The 27093-nt window shown below is 45.2% G+C and overlaps 2 protein-coding genes and 1 pseudogene across 11 annotated transcripts in view; all 3 read right to left on the bottom strand.

Moving 5' to 3' along the window:
• Positions 1 to 930: 930 nt before the first annotated feature.
• The window catches only part of RABGAP1L (RAB GTPase activating protein 1 like), an 828618-nt gene continuing 802455 nt past the window's right edge, over positions 931 to 27093 (bottom strand). For all 10 annotated transcript variants that reach the window (XM_075527714.1, XM_075527698.1, XM_075527727.1 and 7 more), the window contains 6 exons: positions 25675 to 25785; positions 20182 to 20286; positions 16749 to 16832; positions 11951 to 12022; positions 8972 to 9169; positions 931 to 8066 (listed from right to left, as the gene is read on the bottom strand). In XM_075527714.1, coding sequence (XP_075383829.1) covers positions 7914 to 8066; positions 8972 to 9169; positions 11951 to 12022; positions 16749 to 16832; positions 20182 to 20286; positions 25675 to 25785 — 723 coding nt within the window. In that variant the 3' untranslated portion in view covers positions 931 to 7913. The remainder of the gene's footprint in view (positions 8067 to 8971; positions 9170 to 11950; positions 12023 to 16748; positions 16833 to 20181; positions 20287 to 25674; positions 25786 to 27093) is intronic.
• On the bottom strand, positions 13437 to 14899 carry LOC142429409 (E3 ubiquitin-protein ligase RMND5A-like; annotated as a pseudogene).
• On the bottom strand, positions 17161 to 17701 carry LOC142437228 (gamma-secretase subunit PEN-2). The gene has a single exon (XM_075540482.1). The coding sequence runs from the start codon at positions 17627 to 17629 to the stop codon at positions 17324 to 17326; it is 306 nt and encodes a 101-aa protein (XP_075396597.1). The 5' UTR covers positions 17630 to 17701; the 3' UTR covers positions 17161 to 17323.

Below are 27093 nucleotides of genomic sequence, written 5' to 3'. Positions count from 1 at the left end.
CCATCAATACCAGCTAACATCACATACCTCACCGAAGAGAAGCACTTCCAACCCTCACATTCCAAAACACTCAATGCCATCGAGTTGATGCCGACTCGTGGCAACCCTCTAGGACAGGGTAGAACTGCCTCTGTGAACTTCTGACACGGTGACTGTTTTCCTCACACAGAGTGGCTGGTAGTTTGAACTGTGACCTTGTGATCAAAGGTCAATGTGTAACCACTACACCACCAGCACTCCTACGCCTCCTACATTAGGGTAAAGTTAAATGTTTGACCTGTATGACCTCCAAATGATGTTCTGAATCTCCGATTGACCCTCAGCAGAAAAGGTGCCCCACCCCTGCTTTAGAATAAAAAGCCTCGAAGCCTTTAATTATTTAAAACTTGCATGAGCACTGAACAGATGCTTGTAATGAAGAACTTGTTTCACGTCGGGTTGGTTCATTGAGTGCTAACCTAGACATCAGCAGTTGGAAACCACCAGCCACTCTTGCAGGAGCAAGACAAGGCTTTCTACTCCCAAGAGTCACAGTCTCAGAAATACACCAGGGCAGTGCTACTGGACCCTGTAGGCTTGATGGAAGTCAAAACCAGCTCCATGGCTGTGAGCTTGGGAGAGGGTTGGTTCCATTTCATAGTCAAAGCATATTTACATAACAAAGAACAAACACCTAAATCAAACCTTCCTAACACAGGTACTCAACTGGCAACAAGGAATCCTGACAAGCAGAGCCCTGGACAGTGCTGCTGTGCAGCGGATCACTTTGCAAAGGGTAGCTTGCTGCAAACCCCTATACAGGTTTTCCTTTCGGAGTTCACTGAAGTCTAGTCTAGCCGATTCAACAAAACTGGGTCCAAGTGATTTAGAATAAAGTCAGAATAAACCAGAAAGACACACAGGGACTTCAGAACAAATGTTTATTACTGCTCAAGGGGGCTGAAGGGCAACGCAAAGCATTGAAAACATCGTGACTGGCTCACAGACACAGGCACCTTGCTGCCTTCTTGCATCGGTTTACTTCACAAGGCTTCATTCACACATGAAACAATGTACTAATCCATTTCAAGTTCATAACCATTACAAAAGTAAACATTTGTTTGGACAATGTACAATAGCACTTTTCTTATCAAGCATTATATTTATAGAATGTACTATACATAATACATGGATTTATGGAAACATCTAATTAGCCAACACTTATAGATGCTGACCACTAATGTTTCTTTTATCAACCAGCACTTCTTAGGCTAATTGGCTCTTTATTTAAGAATGTGTTTTCATTAGAGAAGCCATGGGCAAAATCATAGGAATAACTCATAAAAATAGAAGGTACAGAATTTCTTCCATCTCCTTGTGATGGTAAAGTGTGTGTCAACTTGACTAGGCCATGATTCTTAGTGGCTTGGCAGAAGCTCAGCAAGCATCCTCCATTTTGTGATACAATATATACAGCCAATCCTGGAAAGGGAAGTTTCCTTAAAGGCGTGGCCTGTATCCAATACACATGGAGGTTCTGGCCAAGATAGCTGCATCCCGCTTGTTATCCTCTGGCCTCCAGTTCTTGGGATATACGCCAGCAGCCTGCCATCCGATTTTGGGCTGTTTCTCAGCCCTGGCAACTACGTGTCAGAAGCCTCCAGCCTGACCTTCGACCACCAATCTGAGCCTGCTGGCTTCCACAATTGCACAAGCCATTTCCTTAGGGGAAGAAGATTATATATTCGAAGGCAGCGGTTCTCAACCTGTGGGTCGGGGTTGAACGACCCTTTCACAGGGTCACCTAATACATCCCGCATATCAGATATTTACATTACAATTCACAATAGTAGCAAAATTACAGTTATGAAGTAGCAACGAAAATAATTGTATGGTTGGGGTCACCACCACATGAGGACCTGTATGAAAGGGTCGCGGCATGAGGCAGGTTGAGAACCGCTGCTCTAAGGAATCCTGGTGGTCTAGTGTTTAAGCACTTGGCTTCTAACCAAAATGCGAACGTGCTGAAACCTTCAGCTGCTCCTCAGGAGAACTGGCATTTTGCTTTCATAAAGATGACAGCGTAAGAGACCCTGTGGGGCCTGTAGGTCACTGTGAGTCAAAGCTCCATAGCAACAGGGTTGGTTTGGACCCATACACACAGGGGCTTCAAAAAGTTTGGGGAGAAATTCCAGTATCTTTTCATTCTACTTTTTCACAAGCCTTGTGAAGTGCCTTCACACACACCTCCCTGCTTTTGCTCCTCCAGAGAACCCAACCAAAGACATTTGGTACCAGCAGTGGTTCTGGTATGGAAGAGTTTTCTGAATTGGTTCCAAGCCTGGCAACTGCCCCCGTGGGTTTCTAAGACTGGATTTCTTCACAGAATTAGAGAGCCTTGTCTTTCTCCCATAGAGCGGCTGGAGGTTTTGAACTGCTGACCAAGTGGTTAGTAGCCCAATGTGGAAATATGCAAAATACCACCACCAGTGGATCGAATATTTGGGGGGAGCATAATTTTGTCAGAAGTATAAGAAAGCTGGTTGGTTGATCCTAGTTTCAGTAGATGATGTGGTGAAGAAAGAGACGTGTTCAAATGGTCACAATCACCTCAGTCACCAAGGAAAAGCCACTGTGCCCCCCAAAGGAGGCCTCACTTCTGGATGTAACAGAGCTTATGTGGTAAGTGATAACTGAACCCCCAACTTCAGTTGGGGTTTGAAGTTAAATGAAGGCATTGATGGAGAAGAAATGGGGTTCTTAAACTTGGGGTGAGGTGAATGTGACATGGACATGAATTGGGGGTGTGGGGAGTAGGGTAGAAAGTTATGGATTTGATTATATACCTAAATATGTTGTAGATCTTCATTTTTGTACCTGACTTTGGAGCCCTGGCGGCATCATTATGTGTTGGGCTGCAAGGTCGGCTGTTGAAAACCACCAGCTGCTCCTTGGGAGAAAGACGACGCGTTCAACCCCCGTAAGGAGGTAGTCTTGGAAACCCATGGGGCCGCTCTACCATGCCCTGTAGGACTGCTGAGCCCGAATGGACTTGATGGCAGTGAGTTTGGTTTGGTTTCCATGTCTGTGGTTGTAATTCCATTTGGGAATTTGTCATCTTCATTAGGTTAATGTGGCAACAGGATGAGTTAACGAAGCAAGACAGACACACGTACTGGACACCTCCTCCAAGCACTCAAGCAGCAGAGGCTGTAGAAATAGGAATTTCTCCCAGCGCTGACAGGGAGAGGCAGCCCTCCCATAGAGCCAGCACGCTGAATTCCGATGTCTGCCTGTCTCCACGATGGGCACGTTTACCAAAGCCGTCCATTTGTGCGAGGTAACTAAGGTACTCCTCAACAAGAGAGACGTGGCATTGGAACCAAAATGCACCCCTCAGCCCCCCATTTGAACTGAAGATGCATGCATTACACAACATAGAGAAACTGATGCAAAAGGCTACTGGGACATACTGTATTCCGGGACCACGTCCAGCTTTCTTCTGCTCTCACACCAGTCTGCTAATGCATTTATCTATTACAATTTAGTTTCTTACATTTTATTCCATGTATATACCTATTGCCATCAAGTTGATTCAAACTCCTACACAACCTTACAGGCCAGACTAGAACTGCCCACAGGGTTTCCGAAGCTGCGATCTGTATGGAGCTGTCAACTCTTTCTCCTATGGGGCAGCTTGTCACGGGTTCAAATCACTGAGCTCTCAATTAGCAGCCAAATGTGTTTCCCATTGTGCTGGCAGGGCTCCGTGTACAGTTACTAAAAGTTAGATGCTGATGGCAACATTTTACATGTTAAATAATTGTCAATGAAAAAGGAAAATAAGATTTTCTACTAAGAGGTTCGTTTTATTAAACTTCAGACTACCCTGTAACCAAGCCAAGGATGGAAGTGGAAAGAAGAGGGTGCATTGATGTCTGGGAACGGGTAGCAAATCCACACAGAGGTAAGCCTGATGTCTTCTCTTAGAATGAAACCAAGTACAGCCACAGCCAATTCCTCATTTTGACAGGGCTTGAAAGATGAGGATGTTCACAGGGAAAGGCCTGGCCCGTACACAGAGTACGGATACCACGCAGAGAGGATGTGTTGGGCAGTTCCAAGCCAGGATGACTACAGCGTGGCCACCGGGAGGAAAGAGAGCATTGGCATCTGTCAGGCAGTAGCACGCGGGGAATTAGGGAGCTAGTGCTCCTCCTTCTCTGGGGCCATGTCTGGGAATCTTAGTATTTGGTTGCACCGTGGTACCTGGGTATACAAAATAAGCATGAATGTTAAGATTTTAGCCACCTGGGGGTGAGGGGGGGGGATATCTAGAATGAGTTTTACAACAATTTGACAATTTTCTCATTTATCAGAAGCAAAAAAAATGCGAGCAGCCTGTGATTTAGTTTGCTTCCTACCCCCAGGGTAAGTTATAAAAAAGTAATCGTGTTGCTAAGTAATTAGAAGAGATGAAACAAGCAAGGTATATTTCTAAAGATTGGGCTTCCTCTTACAGGGACCTAAAATAAAATAGACAACCACCTTAGTGTTTAATTCACAGTGTTGGCAGATCATTTGTAGACTGAATTCTGCTAAAATAAGAGGCAGCTCAATCCCTAGTTAGGTGATTCTCATTGTACGTGACTGAGCAACTCCTTTAAAAATTTATTTCTTGTACCCTACTCTGTGTATTCTCCTGGTTTTCTCACTTAAGCTAGAAAACGAAGCCTCAGTTATTAATTGGAAAATATTTAAAGCAGATGGAGTAGGAAGTGGAGAACAATAAATATTTGTACATAGAATTATAAAATGGGGGGGAGCGAGCAAGATAAATACTATTACATGTCTCAAAATCAACACAAAGATCGCTTTTCTAATTTACTAGGGAAATTTAAGAAAGCCAAAGTAGTAGGAGTTACTAACTGAACAACTGAAAGAGAGGAAGAGAGAGATTCGTTCTGTGGAATGTTACACTCATAAAGCTAGAAGGCATTCTTCTTAAGTGTCTGCAATACACACTGAGACCGAGCGTAAGGAAACAGGATTTCTTTCTAAGTAATAAACATCAGAGCTGTGCCATGGCTCTAGATGTGGGAAGCAGCTAAGCATATGCACTGCAAAATTCAGCTTGACTCCTTTCCGCCTTAAAGAATGTGTTAAAAAGTGATGCTTAAGATATAAAAGGTAATGAACTCCACGGCCACACTGAATTTCATTTCCTTATTCAGCAGAATGCAACAGAAAGAAAAGTCAGATTTCAGAATGCTGCAAGTGTGGATTTCTGAAGCAATGCTTTACACAGTGTGCCCTAAGAAGGGATCATCAATCACACTCGGGGCTATTAGACCATGTCCTTGAACTTGGCTGGGTGATCTCTTTCTAAAAGAAATTCAAGAGGAGTGGCAATTTTCAAAACATACCTACAAATAAGGGAAATTAAAATGGGTAATTAGTACCGGGATGCCCGAGTCTTCAAAGAGCACACAGGATGGACATGTGGGTTGGAGCAGTGCTATGGTAACGTTTATGGACAATTCTATCATGTGCAAAATGTTGACAAGCCGCCTTCTTCACTAGGGCTACCGACCCAAAGTCAGCACAACAGAGAGAGAGAACATGGCCCTCCCTATGTGCCAACACACAGATGCAGGCTGACATTGCACAAGAGGGAAACACATTCCGTCCTCCCACTCTTTGGAAAGAGTTCAATGAAAACCTGAAAGACAGATTTGTCATACTTTCAGAATGCATGTACCTGGTGGGGGTGTTTAAAGAATCAAAGGATGAAATTGAACAAGGTCCACATGTAAGGGGTAACCCTAGAGCAGTGTCATTTGCCCCTCGCCAACCATCAGAGCAAACTTATGCAACTGAGGCATGCTGTGGAATGTATTCATTTGAGGAAATTAAAAATTAGCACTAGAATCAATGAGATTCACACCACAAACCAGCATCTTTAATTTAGCAGGCCGTTAGAGAAGGCAACTTACACAGGGCTTCTTGGAATCAAAACATAAAGCAACAGTATAGTTGACAGATTGCACTGAACCATCTATAGAAATAAATACCAAGATGTAATTTTCTAGTCATTATATATGTGCGTGTACATATCTGTTTCTATTTTGCTTTTTAAGCTACCACATAGGTAACACTGAAGTCAAAATAGGCACTCTGATAAGACCACAAGTCCGTAGATTTCAGGCTATATTCCTTCCTCAAAAGCTAAAGGTGAGTTAGCGACAACTGAATCATTTTTTTGGTCCTTATCTAAAACTTTTGGAATGTTGAGTGCTTTCCTCTTTTTGGTAAAAGGCAATGAATGTGATAAAAGATGTCAAGACCAAAAGATTTCTGGGAGAAAAACATTATTTGATGAATGTGACAACAACAGAATCCCTATGAGTTTACAGACAAAAAGGATTCATTTGTTACAACGTCATCATGCTACAGGAAAGAGCCCAAGACCGGCCTGTCGTAGCAGCTCCCAGGGTTAGGATGGCTAGTCTTCGCTTTGGGCCAGTAGGGGCGGGCGACTCGCCATCGGACCACAACCTCTGGCGCAGATGGGAAGCACTGTGGCACAGCAGCGCGGTAAGGTCTTTGCAAGCAATTATGCTCAACCATGAAAGCCCGGCAGAGCATCAGTCAATGTTACTGTATAGAGCTGACAGTAGTTGAAAATCAGTGTTGCCCTCACCAAAGTTTTCCTGCAACGACATTTACTTATATAGACATGTTAAGTATAATTCAAAATGTTGCCATCCATTTTTAAACAATAGCTTGACCTGTCAGTGAGCTAAGTATCTCTATAAAGATTTTATAGTCAATCAAAAATGTTACAAATGCATTTGGCATCTCTTTAGGGAGCTACCAAGATCAGGAAAAGTTGCCTAACATTGAGATGACGTGAAGCTGACCTTTATTTCCCATTTCAATGTGACATCTTTTAATTAATAGGGTTAGCACTATTAGTGCCTCCTTAGCAAGTAAATATCAGCAATCAATGCAGTGCTCAGTCCCTGCCTCTATTCACACGAATCTGTATTTGGAACAATTGATTCCATTCTAAGCACAATGATGACGGGCCCTGTACCTTCTAGGCTTCTCTGAAAAGGTTCTCTAAGTCTGAAACTCACAATTCCTTGCTCTGACTTCCTGCTGGCCAGTGTGAATCGAGTCCACACTTAGGCATATTGAGGAACTCCCAGTTCCCAGGTGGAGTTCCTGACAGTGTCTATTCGGGTACCAGGGCCAGATACACATGCCTGTCATCCTTTTACACAGTGTGTCTCTCAACAGCCTGTTTGTTCCAAGGCCCGTGGCACTTCATTTCCTGATGTACTAAACAGAAGAGGTCAACACCCCTTTGCTGAAGCTGACAGGGGAGATCCCGACCCCGGACACCAGCGTCAGGTGGAAAGAGGATGGAGGGCCGGAAGCCCTGTAGTGTGCTTTATCTTGGAGTAAACCCTGGAATGTGAGGGGAGAGGCGAGGTGTCCCTTCCATTTTGTTTTTGCTTCTTTTGGCTGAGACAGAGATCTATCCTATCCTTCCAACCTTGAACAGATGCCTGCTTTTTGATGGAAGAAAAAAATAATGACCAATATTTAGTTCTAAATAAAAAGCATCTAGCTCAGAACTACCAATTTCCCACTAACATCCAGGCATGTAAAAGAAAGCATCATATTATAAAGCATCTGAACATGGCCTTCCGGGAAGAAGCTGGGAAAATGGGGCTCCAACAGAAATCAGGTGGGTTTAAATAAGGTCCCTTTAAAAGGGGTGGGACAAGAAAAGAGTGAGCGCTATGGAAAGGTTCTGGCTTCCGTCTGCTCTCCTCTACTTCCCTTCAAAGGGACACCAGGCCGACTCCTCCCTGTGAGGCTTCCGGCTTTGATTTTCGTGCTCACGCCTGGGGCCGCCGCCCCTATGTGCTCTCCTTGGGAGGCTGGCCTGCAGGGGGCGGCTGCAGCGGCTGGGTGCTTGTGGCCGTTTTGATAGAGTTCAGGGTTTTGCTGAACCAAGAGTTTTTTGCAGCTTGGATTTCATTCATAAGAGCTCCTCTCTGATGTTCAAGTTCCTAAGGCAGGAAAGAAAATCATGGGAGTTATGCCTGTCTGCAGATGAGCATTAGAGCCCCGCCCAGAGCGGCAGCTGCTTCCTTCCCACAAGACCCGGGGACACTTGAGGGGTTGCTTTCTAACAAGAAACAAAAAGAGTGCAGCTGCTGGAACTGCCACCAAAAGCCAGAATCCATGTTTTCTCTGAACAGGGAAAGGAAAGCTCATTTGACTTTTATCCCCCATCTCTGTAATGTAGGTCGAAGCTTAGGTGAAGCATGAAATCAATGTTAACAGGTGGGCTTCATGTTTAAGAATACGTGAGAATACACACTACACACTTAATTTGTACTGATATTTTAAGTGTGAACAAGTCCCCAAGACACACACAGGGCTCAAGGTGGTGATGGGTAAAAGGGAGACCAGGAGCCGCCCGCCAGGAGCCAGAATGAGTTTCTCACTATGTTATCCTCCAACCTCTGCGGGAAGATGTGGGGAAAGGATCTGGCAAAATCGGCTAAAGAAAAAAGAAGCTCCCAAGAGGAAAATTGGCGGCAGCGAGTCTTCAACAGTCAGGGAAGGAAATGGCAGAGGGGTCTGCCTAACGCAAGGAAGTGACCAATATCTCTAGCAAAAAAATTATATATATATATATATATATATATCCCCCCAGGGTTAACCAAGAGCAATTTTCTGCAAAATATCACTTTATTACAACTTATTTTAAAGCCAGGTGTTTGTTTATATCAGTGTTTAAATAATCGTTAACACAACATGTGATCGTGCAGGACATGCATGTGGGTAGACAATGTGGGTGTAAGACGCCGTGCTGCCCCACAATGTGGCTTTACACAAGCATACCTAAGGTACTTACGGAGAACCACTAAGTGATCGTTTTCTTGTTCACTTTGATCAGATCACCTACCTGGATTTTACACTTGGCCTCCACCAACTGCAGCTTGGTCTGTGCCAATTCCAGCTCCAGCTCCCTCAGCTGCTTCTTCAACAAATCCTTCTCATCGTCTGTTTCCATGCCCTGCTTCTCTCGGCTTGCAGCTGCTAGCTTCACTGCTCCCTCCTTGCTGAAAATGTCGCTGCAGTGTTTGCAAGCCATCATTTTACCCTGCAATAGCCCAGAGACTAACTTCAAACTGCATGTCACGGGAAAAGTCACGTTCAGGAACATATGGCATGATTTTTACGTAGGTGCCACATATTGTCGAAAAATGATGGATCCTGTTTTGGAGGGAATTACTTCTGTTCTACAACCAAAGCTATCTCAGTCAGCACAAACCCCAAGATAACCCCCAGCACATCCATCCACTGCCACAGAGCTTATTCCCACTCAAGACGTGAGAGGGCAGACTGGAACCATCCTTAGGGGTTCTGAGACTGCAAGTCTTCATGGCGCAGACTGCCTCAGCTTTCTCCTGAGGAGCAGCGGGTGGGCTTGAACCGCTGACCTCATGGTTAGCAGTCTTCGTCAAGTATCTCTGTGAAAAAGGCCCTGCAGTATCTCTCTGAAATCTGTTCTAGAACATTTGTTGATTGAGTGCTTTCCAGATGGCAAGCCCCTGCCATAGTCTGTGCCGTCAATCTTAGAGCCAGCGTCTGAGCAGGTACCTTTACCTCCCCCTGAAATAAAGGAGATGTCCCTGAACAAATTATGCTGCATGGGGTCCTAATTTGCTGTGTACACTACTGTCACCAAAACATAATAAATGTTTGATTGTACACTAGAGAAAAGAGGATGGGCTTTAGAGGGTGACTTCCTAGCCTCCATTCTCACTCCTACTAACAAACCAGCTCCGTGAGCACATTCACTTCCGGTTTTAGGCTCATCATCAAAGGAAAGTAGCACTGTGCTTTCTAGGGTAGAGACTCGGGGTGATGAAAGGGTTAAGAGCGGAACTACTAATCAAAAGGTTGGCAGTTCAAGTCCACTGGGAGACACCTCAGCAAAGGCCTTGTGATCTGCTTCTACGATATCTCAGCCTTGACCTCTGTAAGGAGCAGCGCTACTCTGCATGGGTGGGCTTGCCGTGAGTCAGCACGAACCCCTGACAACCCACAGCAACCCTTTCCTAGTTGTGCTGTGAGGGAGAGGACATATCTGCAAACACTTAAAGCCATGTACGCGTATGTGCTTACTAAGTAAATGTTAGCACTTTTGTTATGATTTATTCCAGCTAGAACATAAGGTCAAATTTCTCTTCCTTAATGCCATGTCTTTTCATTATTAGGTAGTCCCGCCTACTTCCCCAGCATCCTGTTCCTTAGCATCCACACCAATCACACCAGTCTCCTGGTTTTTCCCTGAGTCTTTACTTAAGCGATTTCCTCGGCTCCTCGAAAACGATGCCTTTGGCCTGAAGTTCTGATGGTACTTTCTCTGTAACTCTGCTCTTTCAGATGCTTCCTGTGCCCATGAAACGTGATCTGCTCCTGGACGGAAATCTACGCTCCTGGTCACATGGTTTCTGTGACGCGCTGTGTAAACAGTAGCTGCTCAGTAAAGCCCTTAAAGTGACTGGTAGCATTCTTTGTTTCGTGTTTATTTCTATAGAGATTTTAGTTGAGCATAGCTATTGCCTTTTATACTCCAATAATTTATCAGCTGAGTAGTGGTCAGTGTGACAAACGGTGGGGAGAAAGGGGGTACAGTGGAGCAGAAATGGAAGGTCTGAATTCAAAATGTTAGCAGCTTTGGGGAAGGAATCCACCAGCCTCATACTCATTAATAATCTGAGTTGGAAGTTTTAAAACATGAAATAAAAAAATAAAAAAGCAGGCTTTTTAAAATGGCTACAATATTAGCAAAGTTCTTTTTTTTTTTCAGTTCCCATAGTTCAGGCTTTCAGATTACAACTTTTCAAAATAGGGATGGCATTGATTGAGCATTTCCAATGTGCTAGGTACTAAGATAAGCACTAAACAATCTACTCATTGGAGCCCCCGGCAAACCACACTCGGAACTGTGCGTTTCTGTTTGTTTAATGGGTCCATGCAGCTAGTCCTCGGGGACATGTATTACATACTGTGCTGCAGGTCAGTGTTGGGGATGCTGTCATTCTCATGACAACTCCCAAAGACTAATAGAGTCCAACTTATAGACGCTGATAATAAAAGACTTTAAAAAGCGAGGTATTTGACTTACATCAGAATAGACTTATGACAGACTCATCAGAATAGAACCTCATCGTAAGTTGAAGACTACTCATTTACTTTATTTTATCTTGAAAATGATTTTATGACACACGTAATATTTTCCATATTTTACAGAGACAATGTGAAATTTAGAGCTGTTAACTTGTCCCAATTTTTTATGACATGCTAAAATTTTACAAGTATAAAAATCAAATGCACTCATGTAAAAATGCTGTCAGGTTTCTGAAGTCCTTGGTCCCATGAGGTTGACTGCCAACACCGCCCCCTTGTACAACCCTCTCTTTCACATGAAGCAGCAACATAAAGAGCTTTACCACCAGGGGGCAGCAAATCAATAAATGCTGCAGGCTTGCTTTGCACCAGAAATCTGCTTGATGGTAGGAAGAATGAGTTTGCAGGTTCCTTTCAAAGCAAACCAATACAATTTGATGGAAGAATCAGCCCTTTACTAAATACCTGCGTATGTGTTTCCCAGCCAAGTCCTATGTTCCCCACAGTATTCACAGTAGTCACTGTGCTTGATGTCATATGCTGAAGGCTCCCAGATTGCTGTAGCCAGAATAGGGACAGAGCAACGTGGCTGTACGCCCGTTATGACCATAGTTGATTCTTACAGCTCTGCAGGCAGTAGTGCTGATGGACAGCAGCATGTAAGGTGATTTCTCAGTCAGGCCCTCACTCAATCTGTGTGAAGCTGGAAGCAATGACACCACCGAATTAGCTCTCTTGTCCTTACCTTGACCACTTCTAGCTCCTCCTTGCTGGCTGCTTGCTGCTTCTCCAGCCTAGTGCTTAACTGGGAACAGATCTAAGGGAAAGAACAAAGGATTTTCATTACTAGAAAATAGAATGACTCTTGCAGCGTGTGCTCATAGCTGTTTATCAACTCATATATAGCAACCTGGCATCTCCGATTCTCAAACAAACTTTCCAAATGAGCAGCAGTGCAAATGCCAGGCACTTCTTCAAGGAGCAGCCGAAAGCCCACGAGGGTTTCATGATAAAGCACATCTCTATCTTAATTAGTAGAGGGGAAAAGACAAAGGATCCATGTGGCCTCTTTCTGTCATTGGACTTGTGTGACCAGCTCTAGTGAATTCCTGAGTATCCACTTTATGCAAGGGACTGTGCTGGGCATCTGGTGGGAAGAATTCCGAGCCAGCTATGTGACTGGTTTACAGTCAAAGAAGCTTCCCTAAGAAGTGATAGAGTGAACAGAACAGTCCAATGGCTGGAGAATACTAACCCAGGCTGACACGATGACCCAGTCACCTGGCAGCGCAGCATGTAACTGCAGAGCTCGGTGCTGGAGCTTAAGGCTGGCACCGCTCTCCTACTTTCTAGCTGCGTGATCTTGAGCCAAGTCACTAATCTTTCTATACCGGAGTTCCCTCGTGTATGGAAAGTGTCCTGCTGTGACAATAATGAAAACCTAATGAAAAAGGTGAGTATTGAGCCTGGCTCAGAGCAGGTGCTCAATATAAAAGGCCTATTGTTATTAGTTCTGAAATAAGGTACCAACAGGTACTAGGAACAGATAGAAAGAAGTGTTTACAAAGCAGAAAACTTTCCTTTTAAAAATATGGAACACTTAATCTACTGACTGAACTGGGAATATTTTAATTTAGAAAACTAAGGGTAAAAATGGCTAGGGAATGGAACATTTTACAAGGGCAGTCTGAACTAAAAGTCTAGATGGTTTACTTCTTTTAACAAAGTAAACATTCCTAGTCTCCTAAAAACGAACTCTGGAGACCACGGCCTGTGTGTTAAATTCAATCATTAACTTCTCTAATTACCCAAACTAAACATTGATGGATACACTATTTTATTAATTTAATGGAACTATAAAAAGAAGCATTCTCTTTTTAGGGATAATATACCCTTTTCAAGATAAACCAAACCATTTTGAAATACCAAGAGCCAACTCAAACTGTAGAATACATTTAGATTATGTTTGTTTAACTTCAGAATTTCATTTTATTGAACACACTTTTAAAACAAGCACCTCTTGGCAATAAAAGCACAGAAACAGGAGCACTCAATCCTCTCTGTTTTAGCGGAAGACCTGTCGCACTAGCCTGCAAATTGCAGGAGGAGATCTGAACCAGGCCACCCGCTGGGGCGACAAAGGCAGCACATGAGCAAGTGGTGCTGACTCCTCAGTGAGAGCTGGAGCAGAGGAAAACACCAAAGAGCAAATTTGGAATCTATCACAGCTTCCTTCAAATTGCAAACTACAGTTATTTCTTCAGAAAAATATCTGTTTGGCATCTCCTGGACTTTGTTCCATTAGACAATATGGGCACTTTAATTTGCTTCCATTAAACATTTTATTCAGGGCATCTCTTGATATAATATCACCAAAGACCAATTTTATGGGTGGATTGTTATCTGTTGTTTGTTGACAAAGGATGGGACAAGCAAATATTGAATGACACCAACACTTTTTACCAAGGTCCACTTCAATAGGTAACTCATCTTTCTGGTTCCAAACTCCAGTGCCCTGCCTCTGTTTGAGCATTAAAGCTGGCAGCGCCACACACCCTACTGAGAAACTGACACTGAGAGGGCACTCCACAGAGAGCCCAGCAGGGCACAGGCATCCCGAGTAAAGATGTCCTCCCACTGGTTTGCATCAGCAGAGGAACATGAGGTGAGTTCCCAAGCCCTTGCCTCAGGTATACAAGGCTTCCCCTCAAAACCTGAATGTCCTTTTGATGATTGAGGGCCAATGGCTGAAAATTTTTAGCATATTGTAATGCCTCTCGCTGATTTGTGGTTCCACCCATTAGCAAGCTAATAAAACACAGTCTGTGTAGCTTGAATTCCAAGGAGCTGTTCTGGGCTATGAGCATTTCTCGGTTTGCTACTGCCCATTCCGGCGCAGGTCTCAGATTTCTAACTTTTAATGCTTCCAAGATTCGATTTAGCTCCACAAATGGTTCTTTCTGACTTGGGTCACAGAAAGACCAGATTCCTGGCAGAGCTCCTCACCCATAGCCAGCATCCCTTGTCGAAAGAAGTGCTCTACCATCACCTCACTGAGAAGTCGTTGGCTGTCTGCCTGCCAGTAGCCATCGATCCCCACACTGCTAATGTCGGAATCAAAATTCTTATCAATGGCTTTTCCAACCCGAGAACCACTGCTGTGAATGTCTTTGTGGTCTGAGGCTAATTTTTGCACAGTGTCCTTGATTCTTTTACAGCATTGCGTCAAAACCAGTGAAGGTGTCCCTGACAGTCCCGCATTGTGACCTGCCTAGTTCTTGCCGCCGGGTCTCCACACTTGTTCCTAGATTATGTTTTTAATTCCAATTATTTTCAAACAGACGGGTCTGGTGCCTTTGCATTACTGGGAGCGCGTGCCAAGTAATATTCAAGAATAGTCCCAAGGATTACTATTTGAAGATTGCTACACATGGCGGCCACCCATGGCCAAATGCGACCATGGGAAAACACTGCCTTTGAACAGAGAGAACATGTCTTTCAGGATCCTGGTGTTGGTGAACGATTTCCCATTCTTTCTCCCACTTACTCCAGTTTTAAACCTCAAGGTCCTTTCAATAACTTTGCGAACAATAAGTGACCACCTTCTCTTTCTCCACTTCCACGACTTGTTAAAGAGTGCGGGGTCTCGTTTCTCCCTGGGATACAGGTGAACACCTTTACTTGTCTGGTTCATGTCCTTACTCCTGGGTCTCTCTACTTGGGTCCACAGTGCTCATGGGAATAGATTAGTGTCAGTACGATCTCTCTGACCACACCATTCTCCCTCTGGACAATTCCTACCAGTGTCTTACAAAGTAAACTCTGAACGCCTCGGTCTAGCCCGAAAGACTGCTCTGATCTGGGCCCCCATTCACCTTCTCTTCTGCAGCCCAAACCCCTGCCCAACCAAACTTCTCTGATTGCTAACCCACTCTCTGCTTGCTTCCTGCACACGCCCTTCCCCTTCTCCTCTCTGTCCTCCTCCCCAATCTTCATCTATCCAAATCTGATCAGACCTCAAATGATCCCTTCTCCCAACGCTTCTCATTTCCCAAGTGTCCTAAGTTCCCTTTCCTCTTATTAATGCCCAGGCATTGCTTTCCCGTTCCAATACCAGATACTTGAGGAGAGAAAATGAGTCAAACTGATTCATCTTTTTGTTGCACGTAACATCAAGCCTCACACACAGCAAGTATCCAATAAACACAGTGGTTATCCTGAAACAGCAGAACAGCTCTGAAGTCTTATTTTAAACAATCTTTCGTGAAGATAAGGAATCCATTGAAAACACACACACACTGATGATGCGTCACGTGAAGGAAAGTTCTCACTGTTATGCCGAGTCGGAGGCACTCTGCAGGACAGGGTGGAGCCGTCCCTGGGGATTTCTGAGGCTAGCTCCTTACAGGAGTAGAAAGCCTTGTCTTTCTTCCACAGAGCTGCTGCTGGTTTTGAACTACTGACCTTGCAGTTAGCAGGCCAACTCATAATCACTATACCACTCCAAAACAACATGAGCAACAAATGATATTTTTGTTTATATTACAGCAATGTATATTCAACATATTACCCACCTCTGGTTAGGGAGATTGGGGGAGGCTTGTTTGTTGTATTTTTCTTAGCTCTCTTCTGATTTTGCTACAAGAAGTCTTGGTGGTGCCTTGGCTAAGTGCTCTCATGGAGAGGGGAAAGGTCAGCGATTCAAACCCACCAACGTTCCGTGGGAGAAAGAGTAGAACTTTGACAACTCTATGGCCCCATGCTTGTCTTTTCTATTCTGTCCCATGGGGTCGCCATGAGTTGGAGGCAACTCCGCAGAAGTGGGTCATGGGTAATTTTCTACACTGAACATACATTTCATTCTACACTGAACATACATACACGAAACATTAAAGAACAGAATCTGCACTCCTAAGTGAGACAGGTTACCCAGGGGGAATCCTGGGCTCAGAGGCAGTGCAGGTGCCTTTTGTTCTAGAAACCTGGAGCTTCAGCAGTCTGCTCAGGCTCTCTTAGGGATGGCAGGATTCACTGTCGTGTTTCAATATGACCAGGATGACGAGGAAGATGCCACTGGAGCTGGAATGAGGTGTTCTGGGGCCACTCTTGAGATGGGGTGAGAAACATCCTTAAGGACACAAGCCCTTTGGTAGTATATGACTGAGCCTCCTGCTGGTGTCACATAGTCAAGGGGGAAACCGAGCGATACACCCAGTACTGAGACCACAGAGGGTAAGTGATCCCTTAGCTATTTAATAGCGTCACTAAACTTTAGTCATGCTACTTTTATGATCTACTAGCAATTAGCTTCTGAGCGGGGCAGAGGCAGGATCCCAATGGCAATAAGGTTTCCTGTCCCTTTAAATTTATCAAACACTAAACAACCAACACACTGCTTTAATGAAGATGTGCAACCACTACATAGGAGAAAATGAAGCACCACAGTTAATGAATTTGTGTCCATGGTTCTAGAAATTCTAAACACAAAAAGATAAACAAAAGCAATAACTTTTACAGCAACAGAAACAGCAGAGGCACCTTACCTGTTTGTACTCAGCAATGATAGCTGTGGTTTTCTTTATTTCATATTCTGCCTTCTCCAGCTGTTTCCTGAAGACTTCTTTCAGCTAGAGAAAGTGAGAGTGAGCCAAAATCTTAGGAAATTTGGACAAACGTTTATATTCAAGTTGGCCTGATTCAGTCAGTGACAATGTTAACAGGTAAAATTGTACACTGTCCCACCAAAGTTCCATCTTGAGAATTTGAAAAACCTAATAATTTCAAAAGATATAGAAATCTCACTCCTTCTCTGTCAAGTTTAAGACAAACGAACAATCCTATGAAAAAAATTGCTTATGCTATTAATTTTGTTAACACATCACTAATGTTATCCTGATTGGAATCTAAAAATATCAAGGCAACATTGGATGCTAGGTTTTTCACTCTTTTAATAACTTTTTTTTTTTTTTGAGAGTCAGAGCTGTTTATTGGGGGAGATCAGCCAAGGTCAAGGGAGAGGAGAAGAAGTCTTAGTGGGTTCAAGGGTGAGCCTTCAGTGGAAGAATGCATCCTGGGAGAATAAGCAGACCCCTCCCCACCCAGACCTATGAAGGCAGCCTCAGGGGGTGCCCAGAGGTATGGTGAAGGAGAGGTAGTCCCCAAGAGCTCCCCAACGGGGCCGGTAGATCTGGAAGATGGTGATCCAGGTGGTGAGCACAATTGCCCACAAGAGGAAGCCCACTGCTGAGCGCCAGACATAGCCCTTGATCTGGCTCTGCTCCGTGTAGGGCGGGGCGAGGAAGGCCTCCCGGAAGAACCAGAAGATGTTGACCAACCAGAGGAAAGGCAGGAAAGCAAACCCACCCAGGTAGTACTTCCGGCACAGGTTCAGCTTCTCCTCGTTGGACACTCGATCCAAGTTCATAGTTGCTCCCGAGCCGAGTTGTCCAAGGGTCTGTGGGATAAGACCCTCGCCTTGACCCCCGAGGCGTGAAACCCTTCCTTAATAAGTTTTTAATACATAATTTTACTGGGGGCTCTTCTAGCTCTTATTATTTTCTTATCGTGGAACTCATGTAAGATATGAAAACAAGACTCATTTATAACTTATTAAGGGTTCGTGAGGTTGGGAAGGAGGGGAAAGGAGGGAAAAAAAGAGGAGCTGATACCAAGGGCTCAAGGAGAAAGAAAATGTTTTGAAAATGATGATGGCAACAAATGTGCTTGACACAATGGACGTATGTATTCCTGTAATTTTTAATCTTGCTGTTACTGTCACGTACTAAGGGGGAAATGCAGGGCTGTTTATTCACAGGCGGCTACGGGCAGCTTTGTTCCTTCTCTAGAGACTGGGGCTGGGATCAGAGCAAGATGAAGACAGAAGCCCTGGGGAAGGACAGGCTATATCGAAGGGCACTGAGGCAGCTTCACAAGAAGTGAACATACTCGGTGTGGTCACCAAGGCTTCATTACAGGAGCAATCTTAGCATTGCAGTTATTTTTGTGGCTTAGAAGCTGTCGCATTCTAGAGATAGGGGCAGGTTAAGGTGGTGAGAAAGCTCAGGTGCCAGCAGTTAAAAGGAAAGCATTCAATCCTGACAGCTTTTGAATAATCAATCACACAAAAAACCAACTCTGTTTGACCTGTACATGCGTAATCAGAAGAAAGAGCTGAAGTCCGCGGTGCAGCGTTCTAAATTATTAACAGGGGGCATGCTCAACTTGCTAATTCAGATTACTGTAATTTATAATTACATTCCTTACCATTGGCAGATTTCTAAAATACCTTTATATTTGATCCACTGGACAAGCAATTTTGTAGGTTGGGCTGATTTAAACGTCATGGTGTATATTGGTCTCTATTCTCCAGCTTCAGGACCCCTGGTGGTGCTGAGAGCTAAGCAATGAGCCACTAACCACGAGGTTGGTGGGCCGCTCCCACAGAGCTTTGGGAAACCCTAGGTAGGGCCTCTAGGAGTTGGCACTGACTCGATGGCAGTGGGTTTATTCGCCTGCTTAGCTGGAGGTAAACAATAATCTTCTAGTGATGATGCCCCACTGACATGAGGACAGGTAGCTGTACGGCGTGGCATAGGTAACATTTCATTTATTTAACCCAGAGCTGCTGCTTCTGACAAATGAGAATAATTCCTACACCCAGGGCACCGTAATAGAGGAGATACGATGAGCGGGGGGTGGGGGGGTACAGGCTCCTGGCATTGTGTCTGGTGCACAGTGGCTAAGTGTGCAGGTACCCGTTTGCAGGTATCGATATTCATGGGCCACTCTATGTCAGTGGACCGTGCGGGCAGGCGGAGCACAGGCAACTAACATTTCATTGGACAAGAGCTTGGCCTCTACCTAGCGTACAACAGTGGCCCAAACAAGGCCAGAGATAAAGAACCAACACTGTGTGAGAGAACACACCCACACGCCTAGATAATCCAAACGGTGGCCAGTCTACCCCTGAAATCTCTCGATTCGGTGAAACGGACATTATAATAAAGACCAATGATTACGTTCATTATTTTCTAATGTGGGGATAACCCATCACTAAATGCTACATAATTCCACCAAAACAAAACAAAAAAGCAAGTTCACTGCCAATTGACTCAATACTGACTCATAACGACCCTACAGGACAGGATAGAACTGACCCTGTGAGCTTCCAAGACGTGAACTGTTTATGGAAGTAGAAACCCTCATCTTTCTCCCATGGAGTGCTGGTAGTTTTGAACTTTGGACCTTGAAGATTGCAGCCCAACATGTAACCACTACGTCACCAGGGCTCCTCTGTATAATGTCCTGAAAGTGCTAACTTACACACCCTTCCTTTATGTATAACTTTCTGGAAGTTTTTCTAGATTATTGGATATGGGCCTTTGAAATAATTTGTGCTGTTGCATATATTATTAATGCCTCAGAATGAAACTCATGAAAACATTTAAGTTAAAAATCATGATGATTTAAGAAGGTTCTTCACTTTATAAGTTAGTTGAATTAGTAAAAGTCAAACATGGTCTTGGCAGGGGATTCCATTCGGCTAGGCAGCAAGTCTACTCGGGGTCAGCCCCTGGCAGTGCTGACAAGGAGGGAAGCACTCGTGAGGTCATCTGCTCTGCCTTAGAGGAACCGGAAGTTCCACCCATTGGCCTGAGAGGCCCCTCCCATCACTGTGTGGCACTTCTTTACAATGGAGCTATCTTCCAACTGATTAGCCTCAAAATGCATATGCAGACTGTAGAGTACTCACCTCAAAGCAAAGGGCTTCTTTTTATATCCCCAGGGAGCACAGGGTGTGTGTGCTCTACCAAGAACACGCGTGCTTCTGCCAAGGCACAGGTCAGGAGAACTGAGCAAAGCTGACAGAGGCAGGGGCTGTGCAGCAACTCCCAGCTCAACAATTCTCAAAGAATGCACGCGAAGTCCTTTCTCCTGGAGAGCCCACATAAAGAGAAGCCCAACATAGGCCGTTACCTGGGCTGTCTCCTCTTCTTGCTTCCTCTTCTCTTCCTCAGTCTCCACCAGCCTCTGCTTGGTCAGGAGGAGCTCCTTATTTAACACATCTGCCTTGTCTTCTGCCTGCGAAGGAGGGCACGTCACAGTCACAAAGAGGGTGAAGCCAGGATGTGTGTGCTCTCTCCAAACGACGCCCAGTCGATAGTTTGTGTGCCCATATTACCGAAAGCCACTCTTTCCTCTTCTGGCTCCCTCAGGGGGTGACTGTCTGAATGCCAGCCATACCAGACACTTGGATACATTATCTCTAATCCTCACAACAGTAGTTACTTTACAGATAGTGAAACGTGAGGTTTGGGGAGATTACATAACCGTATGGAGGTCACAAATCTAGTATCAGAGCAGTGATCTGAATTCACACTTGCGTTCCATCAAAGCCCTGTTCTGTGTGACATCTCTAACACCTCGTAAGCATTTCCCTCACTCGGAACCTGTGACTGGATCTGATGAGGGGAAGAGCCGCAGGGAGAAGCTCCTGGCTGGGGGAGGACAGGGTGCATTCAGAGACGATGATCGGACAGGCTGAGCAAGGACAACAGGTAAGTGAGGAAACCCATAGGTGCACTGAGGTAAACTGACTCACACAGGACAGCAAACACAGTGTGGAGAAATTCAAACCAGTAACCAGTGGTACGGATGGCCATGAGGAAGCTCACGTGTGGAGACTAGGAATCCAGGTAGGTAAGACCATATCTCTAGAATGGTAGAAGAGCTCAGAGGAAGTGCTATGGTTTTAACTGGAATGCAAAATTCAAGATGAAAGCATTGTGTGTACATTCAGTTTAACTAAGGTGTGCACACTGAGCTAAGTAGCGTCAACTCCTGTGCTGCAGAAATGTTAGGGAAGGCACTAGGGCCTGAAGAAGGACATCCTGCTCCGCACGCAGACAGTCAGAGAGAACCAGGAAGACCCTCAGACAGGATGACCCAGGCTGCAACAACGGTCCAAGCATAACTGCAGCTGTGGGGCTGGGCAGGCCCAGGCGGTGTTTCATTCTGTCGACATCAGGCTGCTACAAGTCAGGCCCAACTGGATGGCGCGCAGGAAAAAGGACAATGTGTGTAGGTTTTACAGTCTGGGCCCCTTCCCTATCCTCTAGGTCTCAGTTTCAAGTTCACGTCTTCAGAGCAGCATTCCCTGGTCCCTGTCCCCTCTCATTCTCATCAATATTCCCATTAAGTCTCTCATATTTTCCTTGATAGCACTTAGTACCTGTGGGATGGATTTGTCTTGCTATGAGACTGTGTTCCAGGTGGCAGGGACCAAGGATCTTTTTCCGCATCGCCATGTCCCCAACCCCAGCACCGTGCCTGGCACAGAGTGGGCATTACTTAAGCATTTGGGGAATGACCAGCCATGGCTCCCTAAGCCACAGCAGGAGCAGACGGCATGTGGTACATGTGCAGTCAGCAGAGAGAGCCACAGATGCACGAGAGGCAGCTCTCTGAGGAAGCTAGCCCCAGCAAAATGTTCTCCGTGTCATGGGGAAAACTGGCCAGGCTGCCTTCTGTCTGGACTTTGCTATCTCCCCGACATGTCCAGATGGCCCAGCCAGCAGTGTGCTGGGTACTGGCACTGAAACTGCCCTCCGGCTTCCCTGATGCCATGTCCCCATGGCCAGAGCTCTGCATTCAGAGCATTTGGGGATGTGAGACAGGTAAGGGGACACATGACTCTGGAATTTTTTTGTGATGCACTAGAGTTTAGGGTGAGGCGCCTTCCCCGCAAAAGAATATCCTAAAATGGGGGGTGAGTCTCCAAAACACAATCTTTGGTTGCAAGGTCACTTTTCATAAATCCGAGGCTATTCAATATAGAATCTTAGAGCTGCAAGTCAGATGTAAAGCAGACGTGCAGCCCCAAGCCTCTGCAGCTGGTCTGAGCACTGCCACTGCGCCACAAGCCCTACCTCAGAGCAAGAGCCACCCGCCCCTCCCAATAGGGCTGCCGTCCGTCCTTCCCACAGCAAATAGAATCCTTTAAAAATAGCTATCATGATACTGAGGGTGGGGTGGAGTAGAGGGGAGTGGAGGGTCTCCCACTGTTTTCCAGGAAGCTTCATTCACAGGGTCCACCCCCCCCCACCCCCTACCCCCCACCCCCGGCTAAACACTGAAGCAGGAGCCACAGTATGCTCCCTGAATAAACTTCATTCTCCAATTAAAATGATCTTTGTGCGGTCAGCATCGATAACCTCATGGAAGTAAAAATAATCATTAGTTTAGTTAAGGTCTAGGAATGTCATACTGGACAGACACTCAAACATTGATTGTCTCTGGACCCAAATCATATATCCTTCGCTGTATTTTGATCATCAGACAGTAGAACATTGTCATTTTTATTGTGTCTCCTAATCACTTACTGACATCTGTCACGTCAGATTGCTCCTGAAACTGCTAATTGCCACCTAGCATATCCGAATGTGATCCTGAGAGAATCTAGCATGGGCTGCCCCGACGTGGTTCAATCACAGATGAATCAACAAGCTGATCAAAAGGTTTTAATGTTGGGGCTTTTCAGAAATGACTTCAGAAAGAACTGGCCAAGGCAATTGGTCAATTTAAAACAAAACCAGCAGCCTTCAGGTTTAGGATAGAACTTGCCGTGGTGAGAGGGACCTAGCTGCAGCCTTCAGTGTGACATGCCGACCTCTTCTCTGCATCCCTGGGCAGGGACTGAGCAGGTAGCAAGGGAAATGGAGACTGCTCCTGTCTCTTCACACTGTGAAGCCCCAGAAGTGCTGCTTCAGAAGGTGAGGGCGGCTGGGCAGGCGGCTTATCAGAGAGAGCTTCTGGCTCAGGGAAAAACGGAATTGCTCTGGCGCCCAGCGCTGAAGCCAGCGCCAGCGTGACAAGGGTAAGAGGAGACTTATTGTCAAAAGTACCTAATTACCTAATTAGTGTGTGTTTGCTTTACATATTGTCTCAAATACAATCTGCTTTCATGGGCGATTATAATGGTTGCCAAAGTTTTACTGTTTTAATTAAGAGACCTGGTTCGGATCAGCTGGGAATGAAGAAGCACTGGGCAAACGGGAGAAGGCAGGAAGGCCAAGCTGGTTTTCCCTCCTGGGCTTTGCCTTGTGTGTGCATGGGGGTGGGGCAAGGGGTGGGGCAACTTTGGAAGGGCAAGTGAGTCCTGTGAGGCAGAAACTGCCAAGGGATATGCATGCATCCCTGTCTCCAGCCCCCACGTCTTTCATCTAGACAATAAGCTTCAGGTGAAAGGTGCTAGTCACGTCTTTTAAGAGAGAAGTGTATGTAAGTGGGAAAAACAGAGGGGGGAGTGCAGAAAGAAACTAAGAAATCTTTCCTCTAAGAACTAATTCAGAAACCACATGAGTGAGGTACCCAGTTAGCTACTCAATAATCAATCATCTCAGGGGCATTAAAATGGCAATCACTTGGACCAGGACTCCCTTAGTGGTAAATCCAATGATGCTGTTCAACCAAACAACCAAACCCACTGACATGTGGTCCACTCTGACTCATATCAACTCCACAGAACAGGATAGAACTGCCAGTGAACTTCTGAGACTAACTACTCTGAACGGGAGTAGAAAGCCCCGTCTTTCTCTGCCTGAGTGGCTGGTAGTTTCGAACTGCTGACCTTATGATCACAGCCCAACAAGTACCTGCTAACAAGTCAATTTTGACTCCCAGCAAGCCCTGTGTGCCAACCTGCTCCACTGGGCTTTCACAGATGTGACCTTTCGAAGCAGATCACTAGACTTGTCTTGAGACCTCAGTGGGTGAGTTTGAATCATCAGCCTTTTCGGCTAGTAGTCCAGTGCTCTAGTTATTTGTGGTTGACCAGGGGGATGAAGTTACAATGTATATTATTACTTAACCAAGGGCGGATAAGTAAGGTTTCCCCATACTACGTGAAAAAACAGAGCATAAAGATGAACATAAACATTAGATTTAATCTTATTACTCAAAAATGTACTAGCTGGCAACTTTGATATATTCTGTTGCAGGTTTTCCCCATGTGGGTGACATTTCAGCCCTATTCCCTACAGGATAGCCCTAATATCCTTTGAAATTTAGATGTGATTATATACACGTAAGCCTCCGGCTTAAAAATACTATTCTGTCACATTCTTCCTGATGTTTTACAACGTTTTTCTAAAAAGACGTTTTATAGAAGTACGCCCATTGAACTCCTCCTCCCCGACTGTTGGACACACATTATTTCCAGTTGGTTTGTTTTGCTTTTGGAAGTAGTGCCTGCGGGAATTCTCTTTGTGAGTGTTTCACCGCGTCTCTGGCTTGGGAAAGCTTCTGATATCAGAGTATACATGTGTCAGTTTCTTCCTTTATAAATGTGCTGCTTCATGAAATCACTAGGAAGAGTAAGGGAGGTTATGTTTATGTATTACTAGCTAGAGTGTTTGGCACATGCTAAGTGCTCAGGAGATATTTACTTTCATTTATTGTTATTATTTAAGTTCCTTAAAGGTTTGATGCATCCCACTTAATTTCCTAAACACCATTATCAATTTACACCTCTCTCTATCTTATTTTAATGCAACCTCACTGAGTCTGTTTAATTATTTTTTTCATTTTGCAAGTCATCTTGAGAAAATTAATAATGAATGAAGGATTCAAAATGGCAGAAGCAAATATGAATTCAGGGCATTTGGGAAGCTAATTTGGAACCAAGCCTTTAGTAGAGTGTTTCTGACTTACCACGATCTTGTTGTATGTAGTAAGGTGCCTTCGCGTCTGTTCTGACGCATAGCAAGGACCGCAGGACAAGACACTCCCTTTCTTGCACCATCCTCTAAGTGTGAACACGCTTGAGATCACTGTTTGCCATTGTGTCAGCCCATCTCCTTCCTCTTTTCACGGACCTTCATCCAGCATGATGTCCTTTCCCACACACTGCTCTCTCCTGCTGACATGTCCAGTGTGGGAGGCACAGCCTCCTGACCCTAACCTCTACGAAGCGTCCTGCGTGACACAGTGACGTGTCCTGCCATCAGTTAAGGGGTGCTATGAGGAGGATTCCAACCCAGGTAGTTTGATTCTTAGCCACTATGCTGCCTGTCAGCTCAACAATACACAAATCTCAATTTACAGACATCAGAGAAAATTCTCACATTCACTGAGGTTTCTCATTAAAACAAAAGGAAGGTGTCTACCAGTATTAGAGTAGCATCGGTACACTTCTGATGGCTGATGTTCTTGGGTGAAATAAAGGAAGACATGGCAGAAATTTGGAGGAAGTAAAAAAAGGATGTCGCACACACGTTGCCTGAAAGTGACCCAAACCTTCCTCAAAGGCTTCTGCAATGAGCACACAGTCTCCTGCCCACTTGCCACCCGTCAACCAAGCAGCTCTCTCCATGTCAAATCCAGAGCGAGGCTGGGAGGGTGACAGACAGGTCCTGCCCCTGAGGAAAGGCCCAGTCTCCTTTCCAACCACTGAAGGAACGGAAAGCTTACCTGGTCCAAGTCATTGCGCAGAGCGATTTTGCTGGTCACAAGTTCGTGGGCAAGGTCGTCGTTTTCTTGCTCCAACCTCATGCTGGCCTCCTGGAGCCTCCGATTCTCCCTCTGTAGGGGGGAAGCGCAACAACCAGAGGTGGGCATTAGTGCCTGGCTGTAGGGGCAGAAGGAGTGGAAGTGGTAGGGAGAAACAAGCAGCAGTGACAACAAGGTGAACTCAGTGACAACAAGGTGAACTTTCAAAAGTGTCAAAGGAGAAGGCAGAAGTGGCACAGGAAGGCGGGGCTGCTTTCTGGGGAAGGACAGTGAGGAAGCTAGCGGTGCAGATGCGGCACTCAACCCGGTGAGCCTAACAGTGGCTCCTGATACCCCAGACATCATTCACGGCAGGACATGTGCCACAACCAGAATGTCCAGAGACGCCCCCTGGTCGTGTGAGGTTCCCAGGTAGACCTAAAACCGACGCAAGCAATTCTTGGTAACATGCATAGTAGACCCTGAAGGAAATGGTAGGACACAGTAGGGGTGCACATGGAAGGGAAAACTCGGGACATTTCTTCAACTGCTTTTCCAAGATCAGACCTCAAATTAACTGAATATATTTAAGAGGGCTAAATCAAGACTCAAGAGCCCTAGATTCATGGCTTTGCTACCAAATGGCATTTTTCCTTTGTTGTCTTTTTTTTTTTTTAATCTCAGTATAAATGATTCTGGGGGAAATAAATGACTGAACTGACGCTTCCCCTGTCCCCTATCCCCTTGGGTTTCCAGGGAGAATCTGAAACAAAGCTACATGGTGCAGACAATCCAGTCATTAACTCTGAAGCAGCAAGGTCTCCTCTGACTCCCATTCTGAGCAGTGCGCTCCACAGATACTTTCAGAGTATCAATGTCGTGTGCTCCGTTCCAAAGTACCAGCGGGTTTTCTGTGCACTGACAGCAGGGGTCGCAGAGGAGCGCTGGCAGGAAAGACTTCAGGGTGATGAGACCTTCCTGTTTTTCAGATTTACATTTCTGATTGTTTTCTGTGAGGGTGGCGAAAACTTGGAGCAGTGACGCAAACCAGGAGGCAGAGCTATGCCTCCGAAGGCAGTCAATCATAGCAGATGGGTGGGGTGAGGTTAAAATCATTTTCTACAGAACATTCCCATGTTTGTTCTCTGAAAGAGAAAACCTAGCTACTTCATTAACTTTTTTTTTTTTTTAAGGCAAAAACAACTGATGAAAGCTGAGAACCACGGACAGGGAAAGCAGGGCAAAGCCCTGCACTTTGGCTCCATTCTTGCCTTTCCTTTCATGCCAAGTCGACGGGGTCAGTTGGGGAATGCCAAACAGTTTTTGAAAAAACTAACTTACAAAACAAACCCAGAGTACTTATATTTTAAAACATGTATTACTCACTGTGTGCAAATATTA

This window comes from Tenrec ecaudatus, chromosome 1, assembly GCF_050624435.1.
Source record: "Tenrec ecaudatus isolate mTenEca1 chromosome 1, mTenEca1.hap1, whole genome shotgun sequence".
NCBI lineage: Eukaryota > Metazoa > Chordata > Mammalia > Afrosoricida > Tenrecidae > Tenrec > Tenrec ecaudatus.
Note: the sequence above shows the minus strand (reverse complement) of the source record. Positions and strands in the feature narration are given on the sequence as shown.

Bases quoted from the DNA above. Each gene is read 5' to 3' on its own strand.
- LOC142437228 (XM_075540482.1), bottom strand. From the start codon at position 17,629: ATGAACTTGGATCGAGTGTCCAACGAGGAGAAGCTGAACCTGTGCCGG.